Here is a 24,014-nt window from a genome sequence, read left to right on the forward strand (position 1 = left end):
TGTTTTTAATTAAAATTATTATAGATAAAAAAACGATGAGGTCAAACAAACTGCTTTAATGATTATGTAACAAAAATTGAATAATTCATAAAAATCGTAAGCCATAAATAATCTTAGGCCTAGGTCAATATAATTGTGTAGATGTCTTGAATCTTAATGTAGACTGATAGTGGTAATAGTAAAACGAAATAAATAAAAACATCTGAAATTCTTTTTTGAGTGATGGAATAAAAATAGTTTCTTGTTTAAATGTATTCCAATGCCTTCTTGACTTTTTTGGCATCTCTAATATCCTACTAATCCTACTAATATTATAAATGCGAAAGTTTGTAAGGATGTGTGTGTGTTTGTTGCTCTTTCACGCAAAGACTACTGAACCGATTGCAATGAAATTTGTTACATAGTTAGCGGGACAACTGGAATAACATATAGGCAACTTTTTATCCCGATATTCCTATGGGATACGGACTTACGCGGGTGAAACCGCGGGGCGCAGCTAGTAATACATAATTTGTCAAAAGTAGTTAACTAGGTAATACGTTTAACAATATTGTAATTAAATTAATACTGTAAATAGACGTTTATTCGCTTTAGTATATTTAGGTTATTTGGCATTTTATTACCCACATAATTGACTCGACTATTAAATCGAAACAAACAAAGTAATTTAATAAATACATACATCAAAACTATCAATGTTTATGTAAATGTAGTTGCGTAAGTAGTGAACATAATTATTGCCGGACTCTGAAGTCCCATTGAAGGACGAACGTGGTAGTCATATAGCTTTTTGGTACGTGATGGATTTTTTTTTGTAGTTAATTAATATTAAATTAGAAACATTAGATAAGTCTAGTTTTAGTCTTGGTTACAACTAGTTCCAAATAGGGTAAAAGGGTTTACCTGTGACAATTATATTATCGACAATTATATTAAAAAGAGGAAACCTTTGTATTTTTGTATGTTTGTAACGTTTTCAAAAAATTATTGCACCATTTGAAAGCTGCACCTTCATTGAGACATAGATATATGTACGGGCATAGCCGGGGACACAGCTCGAATTGAATAAAGAGGTAGGTAGATGGCACAACAATATAGTGTACCCTCGTGAAATCAAATATTATATATTTTTACACACCAAGAGACCAGTTCTTCATTTGCTGTATGTATCTAAAAACGCGTAATACAGCTCTTATAAAATCGAAGTATCAGTTCTGATTCTATACAATCTATGTAAATAAACAAAAAATGATTAATTTTGTTCTGTCATTCTGTTTATCGCATAATTTTTAAAAAAGCTACCAAGAACAATAAATTTTGCTGGTCACTTATTATTTAGATATGACTGTTTTATATCAGTATCATCTTATATATAAGTTAAAAAGAAGACTGGTTTCGTTTCATCGCATTTATTTGCATCTGTAAGTGCATTTATTACAACGATGAATAAAACTATAATATATCTGACTTATATGGACATTATTGCTAATTAATTGTAATACGATAAAATTTTGCAATTAAGTCATGATTTAATCCTTCCTACTTACATTATAAATACGAAAGTTTGTAAGGATGTGCGTGTGCTTGTTGCTCTTTCACGCACTGAACCGATTTCATTTATTTATTTATTTATTTATTTATTTATTTATTTCAATGAAATTGTGTACGTACGTACGTACAACTGAAATGACATATAGGCAACTTTTTATCCCGATATTCCTACGGGATACGGACTTACGCAAAAGCAGTGGTGGCTCAGTGGTGAGAACCTCGGACTTCAAAATCGATAAGAACTAAATTGGTTTTTCAATTTATCTGCGCATGTAGATAACATCACCAAAACTGCTTAAATCGGTGAAGGAAAACATCATGAGGAAACCGGCAGGTCCGAGAATCAAAAATTCGACGTTATGTGACATCTGGAAACCCGCAATTGGCCAGCGTGGTGGATTATGGCCTGAGCCCTCATAGGAGGCCTGTGTCCCAGCAGTGGGAACACATAAGAGCTACGGATGATGATGATGATGACGGTCTTAAGCAATTGAAACCGCGGAGCGCAGCTTGTATTATAAAATTGTAATAAATAGTTCTTATTTCCTATTTATTGTGCATGTGTGGGTAAGTAATTTTAAATATACTTATCGTTTATGGATTAAGTTATATATATATTAAGGATTTGAATTAATTAGTGATATGACAAATCCCAATTTATTAATTAATTTATACGAAAACGATTTTTTTTTTACATTTTCAAAATGCTCTTACGAACGTGTATTGCCGATATTTCCATTTATTATTGTATTATCGTAGTCTTGCTTTTTTATATTTTCTGCATGTATCGCGTCCGGATAAAATAGAACAAAAAGTGAGTGAAGTTACCTAAATTACCATCCAGTTAAAAAGTGGTAAAATTGTTATAAGCTATATATAAAACTAGCTGCGCCCCGCGGTTTCACCCGCGTAAGTCCGTATCCCGTAGAAATATCGGGATATAAAGTTTACCAAATTTCATTGCAATCGGTTTAGTAGTTTTTGCGTGAAAGAGCAACAAACACACACAGATCCTTACAAGCTTTCGCATTTATAATATTATTAGGACTAGTAGGATATCAAAAATCCTTTCCCTTACATTTTCAGCCGGTTGACAAACACCTTTAAATGTCTAGATTTACCAGACTATCACTTTTATCATTGCAATGCAGACTGCCTCAATTCTCATATCGTAATTAAACTTGACCTCAAACATATACTAACACCAAATAATTTACCGTGAGAATTAAAGCTACACCAAATGCTGAGGGCACAAGGGTTACCAGTAATATATCAGACAAGAAGATATCAGAAAAAAAAACAAAAAAATTTCTTATTCTGTATATATATTACTTGTAACTGCTTGTAAGTTAAAGTCAATCATAAAATATAAATGTTTGAAATATGTACTAATAAAGTTTTTATGTGATAAATTAAATCTTCCTTAGCTCTTAGATATTTTTATGGATTACATTTTATACATATTCGATTTCCAAAAATGGCCGTCTCAATTCTATTTATTACGAAGATTTAGATACACAGCATGCAACATCAAAAACTATGTTATTATGTACTGTTAGGTTTAATCACGTGGTGGCGCGAACGAGTTTTTTTGTTTATTTTGGATAGCCAGCGGAATTATGAAGATATGATTCAGTATAGCCTTTGGCCTTTAACAACGCACATCTCTACGTAACAAAATAAAATATAAATTGACGATGGATTACGAGGCTAAGAAACAAATTCTATTCCTACATTCGGACTCGGCTGAGGTCGCGTGCAAAAGGGTCAACTTAACGAAGCCAGGGGAAATAGATCAAATGGTTCAGTTATTAAGGAGCTGGATTCAAGAACAACCTCATTTTAGAAGAAAGGACTTTAGTAAGTTTTATAAGCAAATATTGTACTATAGTTTAGATTCTAAGTAGATAGGTATTAGGCGTTGCTTGCAGACGATGACTGCCGTTTAAATAACGGTAAGCGTCAGCGATGACACACATTGCTAACGTATTGTTTATTTCTTTACGAGGACTCTAAATCTTTCTTAATTTTTCTTATATGAATTAATTTTTAATCCCTATGCCTTGTCCCCTTTCTATTATTAATATTAATCCCTGTTTATTTATTTCCTAATAACTTGCAGTAATTTTATGTGTGTTACTTGTACACTTGATATTTTTATATTATATTGAACTGTATTAAGAGGATTTAGATTTCGCAAACTATTGTTTGGTGTCCCTGTTTTAAGTAAATCTTAATTAATAATAATTGTAGAGCACGGCAAGTTGCGCGTTATATTTTTGCACAATTTTTGTAAGTGTTATCGTAAATCTTACAAACGCTAATTATCTTGAATATTTTGATAAATATTATATTGCATTTTATTTGATAATGATATTTATTCAAGAAAATGCAGAATGAAACGCATAAATATTCTGATCACACGCTATATACATTATATTTAAACCTAGCATGTAATATAAATAAATTAATTAACAAATTAATTAATTAATGTATTCAAGGTGATGCTTACATAAAAATGACTATCCTCACCTCGAAAGGGTCATCGGAACGAGCCAAAAAACAGTTGGACAAAATATGCACGTACAGAACTCTATTACCAGAAAGTTTCCGAGACTGGGACATTAAGAGAGACTTTCAACATGCATTTGAAGCTGTGTAAGTTCGATATTAGTCTATGTTTTGAAATCCATGTGATTGTATTTTAATTGGCCTTGTAATTGGTACCTTTAAGATCCGAATCTTTCGTATCCGGACAACTAAGCTTCTAGTTAGAGCGTGTCAATGGACACACATTGTCACATTCATACATACAAACGCTCGAAAACCAATACCCTCCTTCGGCGAGTTGGCTAAAAAGAGTGCTTTGTTATGTGCTCATATAATTTCTCGTAAATTTTGCAGCCATGTCTAATTAAATACAATTGTTATTTCTTAGTCATATGTGACTATATACAACTGTAGCGGTGCCACCTGATACACTAACAAATACATATAATTAACCAGATTAAGGTTAATTTCTCTCCCAAATTGGGTATATTCTTCATACTACTCGAATCTTTTTCTAAAATTTGTTTAGACTTTCAGCTGTGAAATCGGAAAACACCTGCATAATCCTGCAAATTCACAGTCACATTTATCTTATATATAAAATTCTCGTGTCACAATGTTAGTCTCTATACTCCTCCGAAACGGCTTGACCGATTCCTCTGAAATTTGGTAAGCATATTGGGTAGGTCTGAGAATCGGCTAACATCTATTTTTCATACCACTAAACGATAAGAGTAAGGCAGAACAGCGTTTGCCGGGTGCAGCTAGTAATCTTATAAGATTTTGTAAAAAGCAGTTTAAAATTCGAATAAAAAGTCTTTATCACAACAAAGTATAAAACAAAGTTGCTTCCTCTGTCCCTATGTAACTATGTATGCTTTAATCTTTAAAACTACGCGATGGATTTTGATGGGGTTTTTTTAATAGATAGAGTGTAATAATTATTAAAAAAGTCGGACGCGAAGCGTGCGATCCCCCGGACAGAAGCTATTCATAAACTAATCCATTTAGCATAATGTTTCCATAAATATGTTAATAATAGTAAAATAGAATAATTTATTTTTTGCCTATCAATTTGAATCTATAATTTTGTTTTTATTTAATTCAGTTCACAGGTAATTCTGCCAAAATTAACCAAAAATCATCACAGAGTATTCTTATACAAAGCTTGGGAAAATATTAAAGATGCATCCCAGATGTCTAGCAACTTTAAATATTCTTATATCGTAAGTATTTTAATTAAATATAGTAATATGAATTATAATGATATAAAATAGGGGATGAAATCTCATATCATGGACATTTCTTTTGTCCTCGCGGGTGAAGCTACGGGCAACAGCTAGTTTGCATGTAAAATGCTTAGTCCGGTCCACCAGCCACGGCCATATTTCCTGTAGTTTTAATACATTGCATATGGACTTGCTATACACTGCTGACACCGGTGTCCGCCAGACACTACAAGTAGTTCCCTACAAATCGCTTCTCGTGGCGGCGATCCTCATTTACAATAAATTAAAGAAAAAGTTGAAACCGTAATACTACAAAGCTACTAAACGATCAGTCTCATGCTAGACGGACATGCGTCACGCAGGTAATAAAGCTAATGAGCAACTGCAAAAGAATTGTTCACCTATCGAATTTATGATGGTAGCAACCGTTGCTTGGATTTTAATTATTTATTGTTATATCGTCAACAAAATAGGTTTGAAAATTTGAAAATTTCATCTTTTGTGTGTGTTCATGAAAGACGTGCATGTCACTAACAAATTAATTGTTACACAATAATTGTTTATTTTAGCAATTTTCTTCTTACAATATATGCCCATTGCTGTTATAGAATACAAGCTGCGCCCCGCAGTTTCACCCGCGAGTGTCTGTATCCCGTAGGAATATCGGGATAAAAAGTTGCCTATATGTTATTCCAGTTGTCCAGCTGTCTACGTACCAAATATCATTGCAATCGGTTCAGTAGTTTTTGCGTGAAAGAGCAACAAACACACACACACATCTTTACAAACTTTCGCATTTATAATAATATTAGTAGGATTTATCGTAAATGCCTTTACAATTTCAGATAGCCGAGTACGTCAAACAATGTGATTTCGCATTTGGATATCACCTAGTTGTAGACTTCTTGAACATTAACGTTATAGATTTGATAAATAAACTAAATATTGTCGAATTTAGACAAAGCTTCAATCTTTATATGGTAAGTATTACATGAATATGATTAGTTATTGCTATCGCCTATCCTATAATAACTATCCCATATCCTATATCGGGTCTCAAACTATCTTTGTACCAAATTTTATCCTAATCAAACAAATGTACAAATAGCCAGACAGAGTTTCCTTCGCATTTATAGTATTAGTAGGGATAGTAGAGATTAATTTTTACATTATATTAGCTCACCCGGCAAACACTGTTCTGCCTTACTCTTATGATTTAGGGATATGAAAAATAGATATTGGCCGATTCTCTGACCTCCCCTATATGCACCCAATTTTGTTTAAATCGGTCCAGCCGTTTCGGAGGAGTATGGCAACAAACAGTGACACGCGAATTTAACATTAGTTACAAGCGTATAATATTTGTTCAACCATTTCTAAAACATATATGACAAATAACATTTTTTGGAGTCTTTTATTTTAGGAAGCTTATGGCATGAGAATAATTGCGATTCATATTGTCAGCACTTCAAAGCTTATAGATGCCTTCGTTACAATTTTAAAACAAATCCTAAAGCCGAAAATCGTGGAGCGAATCAAACTTCACAAGTCTTGGGACGAATTACACGACATATTGGGAAAAGAAGTTATACCCAATGATTTTGGCGGTTATGAAAAATCTGTAAAGGATATACACGGTGAGTATTACAATTTCTGTAATATATACGTGGTGTGTTTCAAGATGTTCAATGTTATACTGAAATGGAAACATATAGAAGTATACAGATCACTCTATTTTATTCATATTGAATAAAACTAAGCCAAATCATAGACTGTGTATCCAGCACAATTTTTCTAATGATATTGTGTTGGTAGAAATATAGGTATACAATGGAGCCAATCCATTCCATGTCTCTTCCATCAGTTGATAATCTCTCCTCAGCCTTTGCCTGAGAATTTATTTACGTGCTATTGGGCAGCCAAGCTGAGGGTACGCCTGATGGTAAGACATCACCATCTCTCATAAATATTTGTAGAGGTAAAGAACTTATGTAGATGCGTCGCCCGCTAATAATTGATAAGGAAAAGATAAGGATTGACGACAGGAATGATGGAATGGACTGGGAAATCCTTTCTCATTGAACTAAACACAGTTTCAGCGTATGCGTGCTACTATTTCACGCACAATCTTCTGTGGGGTGTGGTACTTTCCTCCATACAAGCTGGTACATTTCGTGCAGAAGAGTGCTTTTACCCTTTGCTCGTTATATGTTGTATCGAAGGGAAAGTTTTATAAATCATGCTAATTACTTTATAGGTAATTGACCGCCTCCTTGGTACAGTGGTTAACGCGTGAGCGTAGAACCGAGGGGTCCTGGGTACGATTCCCGGTGGGGACGCACAAAAAAAAAAAATGGTTTTACGTGACAACGTCTTTTTCTCGGTAGAATATTTATTGATATGAATATTATAAAATTGCACAATAGGAACAAGGCATTGAATGAAAATAAGAATTGCACAAATTTTAACTATAGAAAATATATTTTGTTTACTAAAAAGACAGAGACAGAGACACAAGCACGCGCCGATTCAATGCGCCTAATTCTCTAGTACTGCGCGCGCGGCGGACCGATCATAGTTCGGTGACTCATCGTAACGTTACCGGGCGTTACACTTTTTCATAAGTGACTCCTAGCCGCAACCTAATTTAAGACGTTGTCACGTCAAAAATTTCTCGGTCTGGCAGGACACAGAAGGCTGATCACCTACTTGTCCATAAAGAAAATCGATCAGTGAAACAGATGTATATCATCTGCCCCATACCCCACTAGGGGACACGGGACTTAAATTTTTTACTTTATAGGTAAAAGAAGACTGAAATCTGAAAAAGCAAGAAGTGTTAATATAATTTCAATATCTTCCAGATGATTGGGTGGAGGAATTATCGAACCCCGGATTCAGACAATATCTTCGCGAAATGAATTCAGCTTCCACAGACGAGTCTCGGCGACCATCAAATAAATTTAGTGAAGAATACGCGGGAGTGCCGGGCACTTTTAGAGTATTGAGTGTTGATTAATCAGATGTTTGTGTATTATGAAATTGTTTTGTCTTAAAACTATTATAATATAAATTTAATGTATTGAATTGAGTTATTAAAAAAGAAATGTTACATAGGAGTAGAAGAATATAATAAATATACGATGTACCTTTTTCTTACTTTTCCTATATTATAAGTACAGAATATGGATACTCGTACTCACAAAGAATTGAGTGAAATTGTTGTTTAATTTGAAGTTTTCATTGAGAAAAATTGTAAGGTCAGCAACTGCATTGAGCTATTTGACAGATTTTTCAGGTATCATGGTGTTATGGTTATTATTTATGTTTTTGGGCTTTCCCAGAACTTCATACATTTTCTTTCCTATCAAATTGCCTGGCAGAGATTGCTGTTTAGCAATAAGGCCGTCTCCTATACTAATGATGTATTTTTTATAATATTGATCCACTTATTGTTTTATTTTAAAGTTTGTGCTGTAAAATCTTATAAATAAATTAATTTCTCCAACAAACTCAAAAATGTTCGTATTCTCTTAGTTATTTTTAATTTTTGTATTTATAATTTTATATAAACAAACATGAATAAATAATTAACCAACAAATCTCCATCGGATTTATATCAATGATTAAATACGTTATTAGTTCAAAAAGTCACTATGATATTTGATTTTTGTATGTACTTTTTGGTTGTTATCTTTATCACAAAGGACTGTAAATAGGCAGTGTACGAATACAGCACAAACCACATTAAACTTTCCACGCTATAGCGAGACGCAAACTGAATTGGATTTTAATATTAATTAGAAATTCTAGTGACTTGCCTTTTTGCACATTGTTTAATCCCGGCGGCAACCGCTTTATGCATGTAGAAATAAGTAGAAGCTTGACAAATTAAACGACTTTGATTTTAAATATATCGGACGTGCATCCATAGATCGCAAATAGGACTGTATTTTTTTATTATTATGTTATCATTGAAAAGATGACGTAGCCAAGACATATAACATCTCAGTCTCCCCGTGACCACGCTCGCTGTAAAGTGTTCGAAACGTCGGGTTAATAATATAATGAATAAATCGCGTTTAAAATCCGTTGAAAAGTTTTTAATTTCTAAATGTATAATACTCGCGTGAAACCAAACACAAGAAAATATTATGACGTAGCCAGTTAATTGCAACTATAAATTAATTGAAATGTAAAATTTTGCATTTTTTAAATTCACATATCATATTCGAGTTATTTCTCTCCAACTTCCATAGTTATATTCTTATATTAGCGGTTCCGGCTTCGCTCGTGGTATATATAATGCCCATAGCTTTCCTCAAAAAATGGGCTACCTAACACTGGAAGAATTTTTCAAATCGGACCAGTCGTTTCTCAGATTAGTGCGTTCAAACAAACAAACAAACTCTTCAGCTTTATAAATTTAGTACAGATTATCTATTTATCTCTAAGCAAATAAAAAAGACATTCCCTCTCTATTTAAATGTACACTTATTTGTGTGGTGGTGATCCCGTCACCATCTCCTTTATTTATAACCTACAAGCTGTCCACTTGCGGCTTCTCCTGTGAAATCAAAGAACAAGACAGCCCGGGGTCTTATCCACATACCTCCTGTTGCCGGGATTACCGGGTTAAAACTTTCCTGTCTTTTATCGAGTCTTAAACTATAAAAAAAATGTCATCCAATCGGTGCAGTGGTTGGTGTGTGAAGAAATAACCCATACAAAGAACTACATAGATAAACAGGCAAACACTGTTACTTTATATCCATACAACCATCTTATGTACTATGATGTGTTCAAGCAATAACTAAATTCGAATTTGAAGATATAAATGTAACTCATTTGATCATCTGAAATGTGAAGCTTTAGGTTATTTCACACACAGTGTGATAATATAATGGAACAAATAAAGAAAACTTTGCACTTTTTAAAAGTTTTATTATTTTTACGTGTCTTTCAATTGCACAAAATGACTTTAGTCATTAATTAATAAAAACCACACTCGCTCTCAACTAACGTATCTAATTAAACCCTTTTACACTATCCGATTCAAAAGAACACCTTAAATCAATTCCTATAATACATTTGGTTTTAATTTAAATAAAACAATTCCAAACATAACCAAATCACCTGTTAATAATTTAGTGAAGTGGTTTAAAGGAAAATAATCATTACACATTGATAGTAGGTATCTAAAACATAACTCAATTCCATAATCATTTACACAATTATCACAATAAACAAATATTTTTACTAAGTGAATTTCTTACGTGTAGATTGCAATCTCACTTTTAAGATTAATATTCAATTTATACATACATAGTATAATACTGCTTTATATAATATGTAAATAATATTTAATAGTTTGGCACTATCTGCTTAGATAATAATAATAGTTAGTTATACGTCAGTCCTTCTCATTACTTTTAAATGATAAAATGCCATTCTCAAAAACGATTTGACTAAGACTCCTATAAACAAAACTATCAAAACCATTGATTAATTGAAAAATTTAATTTCATTATTCCGGCTCCTCTTTTACAGTATACACAGACCGACGAATTGCCCCACCGTTATATTTAGTTCTGGTAACGTGTTGTAAAACTTCGGGTAACATGTCCCCTTCTGATGATAGCAATGATTCGTCAGTCACATTTCCACTTTCATCCCGTCAGGAGCGCTGTAGAAATTCCGGCGTCAAAACTTTTTGAGTGGCCTTCATGATTTTTTCGTGGTGCCTTAGTCTATGAACAATTTCGTCATGTAAAACGTTAAAACACATTGCAGTCAACGCAAGGCCAGTAATTATGTATATGGAGCAAAACCAAACAGTTCCTGAAGACGCGCCATTTCTTTGTGTTACTCCAGGCGCCAAGTGACCAAATCCAATAGTGCTCAGACTCATAAAGCAAAAGTAGACACCGTCTACTGGACTCCAACCTTCCAACTGATATAAAACCAGCGCCCCGAAAAATATATAAGTAAATATAGCAGCGAGACATAAGGAAATAGGAGCTAGAATAGAAAATCCTCGAAGCGATATTTTTGAGTCGGTATCTGTGCAACTCATAGAATCACAGTCTCGTAGAAAATTCAATCCAACTGGCTTGTCCTTAATTGATGTGGTACTAAGGCTATTTGCTTGTGACGCAGAAATAATTGTGCCAGAAGGGGAACGAACGTAATAGGGTTCTTGAAGATGTAATGTTTGAGTTCGAAAATCTTCGGGCCGCCGCACTTTTTCCTTGCGATCTTTGTTTGTAATTGTGCTTTCATCAAGACAACAATATCCACATTTAACACATATACAACAGCATATAGCTCTGCTAAATATACTGCGGGCAAATCTAGAGAGCAATGCGCCCACAACTGATAAATAAAGGAGTGTTAATGGTATACCTATAACAGCATATCCAATTGTCACTACTTTACCTAAAGCCGTTTTTGGAGCAACACTGCCATAACCTGAAACAAAATAAAATTATATGTATATTGTAAGGACTGAATTGTTTTTATTATTTGCATCGTTTCATACATTTAATTTCACACAGAAAAAACGGTCAGCTGCAAAATATATGTGATACATAATAATAATAGAGGTTCAGGGGATATTGTTTGTACAAAGTAACAAAACTAACTTAGAAACATTTATTTTAATCACGAAATATTATAATTTGTACAAGCTGTACTTTCGTGGAACTTGGTACGATAATTTGGTAGGCGAAATGGCTACCACAGACCTCTAAAATCTACCCGCGCTTTTTGAAAACCTCTATATTATCAATTATGAACTAATATTACTATCAATTATACTGTACGTTATAATTATTGGTCTCGTTTAGAAAAGGATCAAAGTTATCATGTAATTTATACTACATCATTATTTACTAAAAAAATGCTCACCTATTGTTGTCAGGACAGTTAATGAATACAAAAATGCCTTGGAAAAATTCCATTCGTAGTCGTCGGTGACAAGCGCAGGTGCGGATTCCAAGACCCTAGCTCCACCGTATTGTTCTGTTACATCAGCCGTCACTCGAGCAACTAATTTATCTTGAAACCTTGCTATTTCTTGAGCAGCAAGTCTTGTCCAATTTTCTTTGTACAGTATGTTTAAAGACACTGTTATCTCCCATATACTTTCAACAGTTTGTGATCTAAGTTCAGCGGTGACTTGTGCAATGCTATTATTAACTTTAGATATCGGCAGAGGCTTTTTATTCTCATTAGCCTGATAAGACGTCGTCGCCAGTGTTTTTTGGTGTATTTTGGCAGCGCTACCTTCGATAGCCAGGAATATAAAAGCCCCTACTAATGTGTATATTAAGAGTATCGCAAATATTCCGAGATTTGTTATACATCCTGCAATCAGACTCTTTTTCTTACTCTTTTTGGTCTTCAAACAGAAACAACATGTTGTAACAACGTCGTCCGAATGATCAGTTTTCACATTTTTCTTATATTTCCCATTAGTATGGTTCTTTTTCTTAGTTTTATCCATGTCTCATTTCTTTGGTGTAATAATTATTTACAGCATGTCCATTGCAAAAAATTGCATTTTACAAATATATCTGAAACAAACGAACGATTTAATGGGTAAATCTTTATTTGAAAACCCGTAAAGGTTCCGTTTTTCCGTAATAAAAAGGCATTCACAGTTTATACTATTAGAAATTCAGCAAAAGAAAATAAGTCGGCTTGACTCGTAAAAGGCGTGTCGGGAGTTTCAATGGAAAAGAATACGTAAATTCAAAGGAGGTATCTCCAATGTTTGTGAATTGTAAATAGCGCTTTGATGTAAGAGATTTTAACATTATAGGACCTGATCATTTATTTGATTCTGTTACTTTATTTATAAATTGTGGAAGTTAATGAGTGCCTGTTTCGATACAAAAAAAATAAAGTTTTTAATAAAAACCTTTTTAGCTTACTTAATGAACAATCACTATTTCGTTTTTATAAAACTGTATAAGCTTAACAACAACAACTTAGAGTTACTAATTAACAGGAAGAACAATATGTCAGTTTTTAAGTTTTTCCAGTACCACATTCATCGTACATGATGTCATATAGCCTTCCGGAATAAATGGCCTATTCGATAAAAATATTTTTTCAATTCGAACCAGAAGTTCCCGAGATTACCGCAAAACAAAACAAACTCTTTAGCTATAAATCATTCGGGCAAATGAAGTGGGCTTAACACCGTCCTACATTGTATATACACTTCTTTAGAAAATTACCTGTAATTTAAACTTTGATAAATAGCATTTTTAATCGGGACTAGATGTGTTACCAACAAATATTTTATCCCACGATTTAAGCAGTAAACTTCGCGAACTCAACTCTACTAAGCAAAAACCCGCTTTTGTAGACATTCAATTAAGCGTCTCCAAGATTCCCAAGCACAAGTATACTGACCTCATACATCTATCGCATTTGCAATGAAAACTTAACACATTCACCGAATTGCAAAACATAAAGCCCGAGGAGTGTGTTATAATATATATCTTTATTGTTAACCCGTGTTGCTGAGTACGTGCAAGTTTTGGTTGGATTGTTCCGGCTAACATTACATCTGTATTTCGACCTTCCGGTCCATTAACATCTGCGAACCCGTACAGATTAAATGAAATTTATTTAAATGGTCGTCACTTGCGGTCCGTTTTCAATTTGCACTGGTTCTGATAGTGTCATTTGATCTGTTGTGACAAATAGTAACTTTGTCTATCGTATTTTTATTATTAGGGATTTTTATCATATTTATTTGCTTTACAATGATGTTTGGTTAGTTCTTTGAGCATTACATTAATCTATACTAATATTATAAAGCTGAAGAGTTTGTTTGTTTCAACGCACTAATCTCAGGAACTGCTGGTCAGATTTGAAAAATTATTTCAGTGTTAGAAAGCCCATTTATTGAGGAAGGCTATATATGTATATATGTATTGCGGGCGAAGCCGGAAGCGGACCGCTAGTAAAATATAATGAAATAGATTAATAATTTTATGAATCACTCGTTAAATGAGTATGTTCATAAATAATGATACATTCATTCACAATCAAAATATTTGATGGATTAAAATCTGAGATTTTCTTCTTTAAAATATGAGCGGAAAATTCTATAATAATCAATATATGACTATCCAATGCGAAATCTACTGAAATTAAACAACAACCGAATTTAATCAATTTAAAAAAAAGTTTGGTCAAATTGGACATAGCAACGTCACAAATATATTATAAATATTAATAGTTTTACAAGAGTCTACGCTAAATGTTGTTATTTTCTAATTTTCGAATTGAAATATAAAACGTGATAAAACAAATAAAACTCAATCACAGATAATATAAACCGATCAAACATGAATCCTCTCTTACAACAAACATCATGCGTTCACGTGGCTACACGCGTTTACACATACATGTATAACATATACCTATGAAATGTTTAAGTGAGTGTGTGGTATATCTCCTTCTGCAGTAACGACTCCACTCCAAGTAATAAGGCCGAAAACAAACTTCCCAACACTTGCCTGTTTTTACCCGTTAGATTGCGACGCAACTAATCGCTAACTTTTGTTCAACAGATTCCAGAAACTTCTCCAACAAGATTGCGACCGCGCTAACTATCGTATTAAGTACTTGTACTTCTTGTTGGTAAAGTGTAAGGAATTGTAAGTTTGGTGGTGTGAACTGATATAAGCCGGATATATCGTTATTTAAATATTTACCACTCCGAAACAAGGGAGTCGAGTAAGGGATCTAAGTATCATCTAATTTGTTTGCTATTTTTTATATAATACAACCCAAATATATAATCCAAAAGTAATATTATGTACTTATTCTTTGAATAAAATTTATTGTCTGGTACACAATTTGTGTATCTTAAAAAGATTCGTAATACAAACTCGGTTTTATTTATAAAGTATAATCATCTAGACGCTCATCATTTTAATAAAATATAGATCAAACAATTTCCTTTCCTCATATTGTATCTCGTTAGTAATAGTTACTTCTTTGATCTTTTATACAACTCCTTATGAATATGTTTATATTTGAAGTATCATAATTGAGATACTCGATTACTTAATAATTCTTAGGTTAAACATTTTTACTTCCACATGTTCCAGAACCTTTAAGATTTAAAAAAAAAAAATTTAAAAAACCATCAAGGAGACTTGTCATTTCATGTCTGAATAAGCATGTCCAATTTCCAATAATATAACAATTTAATAATAATGTCCAATAGTAATATATGAAATTTACAGCATCATACTGCCGAATATATTGTTGAGATGAGTGTATAATATTCTGCGTTCAGTAGCACAGCTCATAACTATTGAAGCAAACCAAATACCAAATAAGCAATGCCCTTTGTGAGAAAATCGATCTTTAATCTATCGTCGACCTACGTCAATGACTACTTTTGTACAAACAATTCATTATGTTCAAGAATCAAACTTTAAGATCATATCTTCTTTAATTCCACTACAGTATCCCTCATTATACGATGAATTACAGCATGCATACAGCACTTAAAACAAACAGAATATAAAAAACAATAAGCAATTTATTGCACACCAAGATTTCAAGTGAGTTCCTGCATCATCAATAAGTGCTTTTAATAAGTATCTCTAGAACTTTCGACCGTATTCTAGTTGCCAGGCCGCATTGATGAACATATTCATCTAACACTTAATCGTGCAAGTCACAAGAATAAAGCCCCATACAAAACCCACTTGACCCCATTCATGCTACAAAATAAAATAGGAGGAAACCTCTCTCGCATCAGCGTGATCGCAGAACACATGGCAATAAAATAAAGATGTTTTTGTGGAGGAAAGTACGCTAATTAAATGGAATGTTTTGATGAAAAAATTTTAAACTTATTATTAATTATCAGAAAAATACGTCGTGAAAAAACAAATAAAAACGCAGGCGGAAATTTCAGGAAGTCATTTACCAATGTTGACTGGAGTTACTCATAATATAAAAGGATAAATGCTTGTTGTTCGCCCGGGGCTTCGCCCGCTTTTTAATTCTTATGGGAATGAGATATTTCACCGAAATAAAAAATAACTTATGTCTCTATCTAGTCTTCAAACAATATCGAGATAGAAAATTTATCTCATAATTAAACTGCTCTTTTGCGACGTGAAACAAATACAATTTCACATTCATGATATCTATAATATGAATACTAGGAATAAACTATAAAAAACCTTTTTAAAAATGTAATATTTAATTTAGGTAGCTATTTCACAACACTATGTGTATGAATCAGCGAAATGATTGTACACGCATACCTTCTACACCAAATTAGATTTGTCTTTTATATGTTTGTTAAGGTTTGAAAAACAAAAAAAAATCCTTAGAAGAAGTTCCAACGGGGTCGAGAAAAACACATGGTTCAACACTTTATAAACCTAAATAATTGCTGCAACGTTTCATAGAAAACTATATCCCGATTAACCAAGAACCGAATACCTAAAACGAACATTATCAAATCATCGCAACAGGCTCGATAGAAAATAACAATCCACGTAATATCATACTAAAATTTTATTATCAATTTGAAAATTTATGCCCACGAATCTCGCTCAGAATCCATTCGGGCGTACGCAGTAATGAAATAAGTCATTTAAATTGGAATAGAGATTTCAATGGGAACATTAGGCGTGGGGGGAGGCTAAAACGCGATAATATTGGATTATATCACTGATTTATGCAAAATCTTTATCGGCGGCGACACTTGAAATTGGATTTCGGTATCGTCACGTTGGTTCAGGTAAGCGGGTGGAACGTGAAAAGATTTCGCTCTGTCCCTTTTATTGCAAAGGCTGGGATTACGCTGGATTTGTGTAATTTATTTCGCCGATTCTGATAATTATTCTGTTTACGTTTGGATTAGATGTGTTCGCGAGTGATTTGATATTCAGTTTGCATTAAATAGAAACAATATTTGACCAGCAATGTGACTAATTCTTGTATTATTTAAATGACATGTTTCCTCGTTAGTCTAAGAAAACACCCATGGGTATGAGATATTTCACTGTGGCTTCGCCTATATCACTCCCTAGCCCCCTACGTCCAGGTATAAAAATAATTTCATTAAATCAATCCGCTGCGACGCAAGAAAAACACACATATACATAGTACATAGTTATATAAGTCCTGAAGTTTTCGCAAAATAAAGATTTTATTTATTATTTACTCTTTATCCCTACTAATATCATAAATGCGAAAGTAACTCTGTCTGTCTGTCTGCCTGTAACGCTTTCACGCCTAAACCACTGAAACAATTCTTTTGTAATTTGTTATGGAGGTAGAACTGAACTTGGGAAAGGACATAGGATAATTTTTAACGCGAAAAAAACGGTAGAAGGAGTTGAAATAGGGAGATAAAAGTGATGTAACCGAATTCCACTTGGGCGAAACCACGAAAGCTAGTTATTTATAATATGAGAAATACACCTATGGATAATATAATGAACTAGAAGAAGAGTGTATGTAACATTAAGTCAAGTATATCATCATTCATATAGCTGCATCCAAATCTATTCTTTTCTGCTCGGTTATTATTTTAATTTTATTTAATTAAGAATTCAATCGAATGCAAATAGTTAGTTTTTTAAAGTCAATTGGAAGAGGAATTGTCAAAATTATTATAAAACTTTATAGAAGTATTAAAAACAAAATACGATGGTATATTTTTATGACAATAATCTATTTAGTTATCTATAATTAAAACTGTTCCTAAACTTTTAAGAGTTTTAATGAAGATGAGACGCTAATTCAGATGGAGTCATTTTAGGGTTCCGGACCCAAAGGGTAACATTTTAAAATCAGAATATTAGTATTTATGTTGTCGTCTTGATAATAAATAATAAAAATTGAGTTTAAACTACGCGTGCGATCATAATTCGGATAGGTGACTAATATTTTTGCAGTTGTTCTTTAGTTTATTTGTACTGAACCCTTAGTATCGCAAAGTCCGACTCCCACTTGACTGATACCATTTGCGAATTGAGGAACGCTTTAAAATTCAACTTCATTCGTTGATTGATGTGGCATATATGGGTTAAAAAACTTGGTCTAGTATAGAAAGTATATTAAATTTAAAATATTTGCATGGATCCAGTTATTCTTCAGGTAATTAACTCCGTATTAGATTTGATATTTTTCTATGTAACTCTATCTACGAGGGATTAGTAGTCTATACTAATGTTATAAAGCTCAAGTGCTTGTTTGAACCCACTAATCTCTGGGACTACTGGTCCGATTTGAAAAATTCTTTCAGTGTTAGATAGCCCATTTATTGAAGAAGGCTATATATGTACCTTAGGCGAAGCCGTGGCAAACCGCTAGTTAAGAATAAATCTACAACATCATGATTATTATAGGATAAAAAGGTACCTAATGTTTAGTTCTCTAATGAAATAATACACCAGGTACATTAAAATTATCTTCATCGCAGCGGCGTATGCATAACTATCATTCACGAAAATCAATCAATCGCATATTCCACGGCACGATTTTTGGCAATTTGCTAAAGTTTAAAATCAACGAATAAAATCATGAAAAAAAAACACACACTCAGAGCTGCACTCTGTTAAATTTGACAAGCCTCCTGCTAGAACAACTTCGATTTTAATTGAAAAGTCTCTTGAAATCGACTGTAGTGAAATTGGATGAAAGGTAATCTTGCCTGGGCTCATTTTATTTGACATGCACATACGTAGAGCGCTGAGCGAAGAATTTACCAAATTCATTTATGCTCCATTTGAGAGGTGTCAACGGAAAAAGCAATAAGTACCATTTTAACTGACTAAAGATGAACGGAATGACGCATATATATCTGTCAATCTATATAAAAAACAAATGATTTAATAATAACAACTCGTGTATACAGCTGAGGAAGACATTGTGTATCGTCGAATACTGAAAGTATCATTATTCGAGATATGTCTTGAACAAAATGTAATAATAATGAGCAGCCAGTTGATACGAGACACGTGGAGGCATAATATACGTGACTTTCCTTTAAAGATACTGTTTTCAGGAACAAGCGTTTGTGCTAATGAAACTTGTTGATTATTTAAAAGGTAGTCAGTAATAATATACTAACACACATAATTTATATACATTACAAATTTGTTTGTAATGTATATATATTAAGGTTTTTATGATGTTTCAAGAGCAATAAAGAGTTAATAAATAAATAAATAAAATAATCTACAAAACTCATCGTAACTTCTTATTCATAAAATAATTACAGAAAGCGAAAATTTCGTTGACGTTAATGGGGCGCGACTGAAGGTTAAGAATTTTCGGATGTTTTTTTAGTTACACAATGCATAATTTGATTTTATAATTAAATATTAAATCGCTAAATCGCTAACCCACACACCATATTATCACATAAATCTAATATTAACAAAACTATTTTATAATATGTATTTACAGTAACCTTATATTTAAAATGGTAACTAAAAACTTAACTTGGACCACATGGCCCAACCATACTTTAATAAGAATAATATAGTTACCAACGCCTCCAAATAAATCAGTTAATCCCATCGTTTTATAATCGATGTTATAGTAATCAGCCAATAATTGGTGATAGTATTCCACCTAATTCCCAGTTTTACATAGTAACATGTAATCAATTCAGTTTTACGACCGGTTTATGACCAATTCGCACAGTTAATAGAGCATTTGACTGTCCACTTTTATTGTTTGCTCGTTATAGTTGCATCCACTGTTGTACCCTCATATTTTTCATCATTCCATAAATTCTATCGCAGATATACAGGACGGCGCTCCAAAGACATTTTATGGAACAATAAAATTGTTCTTTATTTATATCGCTATATATTTCTAGACGCACTTGTAAATAACTGTTAATAGTAGTAAAAAAAACGATGTCATTAGAAAACTAAGGAAGAGAAGGTTGTTATACAGGGTGCCTCGCCGATGGTATATGCTCAATAGTACTTATAGTCTTGCAAACGCTGATTGCGAAAATAATACGGTATACAGGGTGTCCCTGTGTAGCGAAGATGCGTTTTATGAATAGAACGATGATACGTGACACGTGACGGCATTTACATATTCTTTGATCTTATTTAATCGATCTTTATAAGTTTCTCTTTAAATGACTCCACCAAGGACCTCTTAATGTTATCCGAGAGGCGCCTACCGTTGCCAATAGACTCGAGATCTATACAATTACGATCCTGATATTTTCAAGGTGGTGCTACTTGAATCTATAAAAAATCTATCAATAATCGAAAATCATCGGGCAATAATAAATCTGTGATTATTTACAAATAAAAATAATTATTAGCTTTTATTCAATAACTGAAATTCAGTTTAAGTGAATAAAATACGAAAATAGCAAATAAAGTATAATGGATGTTTTTTTTTCTATCACTTTGTTTTACATGGATTATGGGCTGAACCCTCAGAGGAGGCCTGTGTCCCAGCAGCGGGTACATGTATGTAGGCTGATAACGATGGTGACTTTTTTTTATATATTTTAATGATTATTACCATTACATCGCAAATGTCAAGCGGCTTTTATGATTAAGATTAATATGCAATTCTTTTTTGAATACTACAATAAAACAGAATTACGCAATAGATATATAAACAAATAAGCCTTAAAAAAAACTGTGGAATAATTTATGTTCAAATACAACGAACGAGTTATCTAGCATGAACTTTTATATGAGAATTGATATCGGTCCAAAGTTTGAAACGGTTCTGCCACAGATAATATAGAACTGAAGTTTATAACAACATTTTAACCCAAGTTTATTTTTCAAAGGAAAACTAGAACGCTTGACTGCAAAATATTTGTTTTGCTATTGAAATTGAATGCAATCTTATATCCTACATATTCTGAAGTTGATAATCATGTCTCAATTAACTATGTTTACATTATAACATGATTCATCTACAAACGAAATTGAATAAAAAAAAAATCACGAAAATATGTAGGATATATTCTGAAGTTGATAATCATGTCTCAATTAACTATTTTTACATTATAACATGATTCATCTACAAACGAAATTGAATAACAAAAAAATCACGAAACTATGTAGGATATATTCTGAAGTTGATAATCATGTCTCAATTAACTATGTTTACATTATAACATGATTCATCTACAAACGAAATTGAATAACAAAAAAATCACGAAATATGTAGGATATATTCTGAAGTTGATAATCATGTCTCAATTAACTATGTTTACATTATAACATGATTCATCTACAAACGAAATTGAATAACAAAAAAATCACGAAATATGTAGGATATATTCTGAAGTTGATAATCATGTCTCAATTAACTATGTTTACATTATAACATGATTCATCTACAAACGAAATTGAATAACAAAAAAATCACGAAAACAAACTTTCATTATGAGAATTAACTCAAGGGATTGAAGGAATTTGAACTTTATGTACAATAGACATTAGAACATAAATACCCATGTCGAAACATGAATATACAAATGAGTCTCTCTATCGAATGATTACGAACGTAATTAGTTTCGTATACAAAACAATGGGGGTACGGGCCGCTACGTTGTTAATACACACGCAATCTGTTTCTTCATAACAGTGTCAGCTGGTACGCAGCAGCAAAATATTTTTTTTTCTGATCTGTACATATACAAATGATGGACATTTATTCAACGTAAGTTGTAAGAAAATAAAAGGAATTTTTATATGTTTATCATTATCAGGCCATATATATAATTATACGTGTAGATAATATTGCAGAGGCACAGCACTCCTATAAGGATAAGAGCCATATGCTAGTTAGTTACCAAGCTACTCCAAAACAGTTTGATCGATTTTAATATTTACCCAATGTTTATGTTATGAGAATAGGCCCTTTATTTGATATCACTATGTAAACAATGCATTCTCCACTAAAAAGGAAGTGGTGAATGCATTTGACGCACATCCAAGGGAAAATACCCTTGTCTCATGCCTTTCTTAAAGCAAGAGTGACCTACCGACCAAACTCTATTGGCTTTCGTCGAATCCCTCTGTGGCGGGGTCATGAGTATTGCTTAGAATTCATCCAAGGACATAACAACGTAACATGGAAATACCCTTAATATCGGAGATATCTAGGGAACGATCAATGAACCGCTGACACTACGAAATGACAATCCTACTGATGCTAAGACTACTAGCGGTCGAAACCCGTGTTTTCGTCAGCGGTTAAAACTACGCAGCACAACTAATGTAAAATAAAAATATTATGCACTCCAATAATGATACTGGGTATCCCAAAAATCTTATAAACATTTCAACTAAAATAGAAACTTAATAGTGGAAATATATTAAAAAACTAAACAAGGCCGTTAATAAAAAAAGATAAGAAAATTTTAATATAAAACTGGGCTGAGGTTTAGAAAATTAGAAACGACACTAACATAAACCGGCAAAATAAATGACATACGCACGTGTGAATAAATAGAAAAACACAATTACAAACAACCAAATAATTATCTACTGTCGATTTTTTACAGGAACAATAAATTTGTACATCTACATTCTATTCACTATCTTTTCTCCTCTTACCTCGTCACTGATGTTGGAACCCAACCTTTTTATTTGCTTTTACAAATGGTAGCTCAAATCCCATTTTCAATTCCTTGTTATTTGTCCATCATGATAAGATCACTTAAAACTTTTTAATCATTATCTGCTTCGTAGATAACTGGATAATTAAAACGGTGTTAAATCATGTAAGATCATACAGTCACTCATCTTTGATAATTGCCACTTATCTGTCAACACAATAATTAAAACTCTCCAAAATAAAATGTCCAAAGAAATGGTTCACAAATTCCTTGTTCGAATATTTTCTCAGTTTTTTGTTTGTATTTTTATTAGTTGCCAGAATTTAAATTTGAATAGCGAATAACACGCTACAATGAATCGAGCTGGGCTCTTGCCGCCATCTTTATCTGTAACGCGCATGCGTACATCGTTTAGAAATTTACACATGCGCCCTAAAATAGTAAATTGAAAAATTTACCCCTATTTGCTTCATTATAATAGCTGACTAACTTATAATTTATAACGTCATGAGCTATATTATCAGTTCATGACAATTCCATTATAAATATGTCTCTAAAATTTTAACTTTTAAGGTCCATAATAAATACCTCAAGTAACAAGTAGGTACGGTGTTTATGAAGCATTGACTTAGATTATTTTTACCTTTCACAACCAAGCTACAGATCATTTTCCTTAGTTTAGACTTAGCTAAAGCTGTTGGCACTTGCTGTGACAATTTTTTTCATCTAAAATATAGTAGTTTCTCCATTATATTTGAATGCAACTGTTTTTATTTTAATTAAAATCAAAAAATAAGGTAATCAATGATAGTGAACATTAGTTGTTAATTATTTTTATTTTAGCACGAACCCATTTCTTCTAATGAAAATTGGTTTATTATTTGATTACATATAACGGAACTTGAAACACCCATATTATAATACAAATAGTTTAAAAAGCTTGACGGCTTGCTGTATGTTCTTATGCGTCTTTATTTTCCCTCTTTTTTATATCTAAATAAGATAAACAATTTTCGTTAAATACGGGTTCTATAGTTCTGAAATAGTTTTAAAAACTACATAAC

At 32.6% G+C, this 24,014-nt stretch overlaps 2 protein-coding genes across 2 annotated transcripts; one reads left to right on the plus strand and one right to left on the minus strand.

Moving 5' to 3' along the window:
- Positions 1-6,157: 6,157 nt before the first annotated feature.
- On the plus strand, positions 6,158-8,349 carry LOC119835530. Its single transcript, XM_038360422.1, has 3 exons — positions 6,158-6,310; positions 6,754-6,967; positions 8,195-8,349. Exons 1-3 carry the CDS (start codon positions 6,158-6,160, stop codon positions 8,347-8,349), a joined length of 522 nt encoding a protein of 173 aa, XP_038216350.1.
- A 1,836-nt stretch (positions 8,350-10,185) lies between these two features.
- LOC119833983 (potassium channel subfamily K member 18-like) lies at positions 10,186-23,324 on the minus strand. Its single transcript, XM_038358250.1, has 3 exons — positions 22,949-23,324; positions 12,240-12,907; positions 10,186-11,801 (listed from the first exon to the last, which is right to left on the minus strand). Exons 2-3 carry the CDS (start codon positions 12,835-12,837, stop codon positions 11,008-11,010), a joined length of 1,392 nt encoding a protein of 463 aa, XP_038214178.1. The 5' UTR covers positions 12,838-12,907; positions 22,949-23,324; the 3' UTR covers positions 10,186-11,007.
- Between the last annotated feature and the right edge of the window lie 690 nt (positions 23,325-24,014).

Source organism: Zerene cesonia, chromosome 2 (genome assembly GCF_012273895.1).
Source record: "Zerene cesonia ecotype Mississippi chromosome 2, Zerene_cesonia_1.1, whole genome shotgun sequence".
Taxonomy (NCBI): domain Eukaryota; kingdom Metazoa; phylum Arthropoda; class Insecta; order Lepidoptera; family Pieridae; genus Zerene; species Zerene cesonia.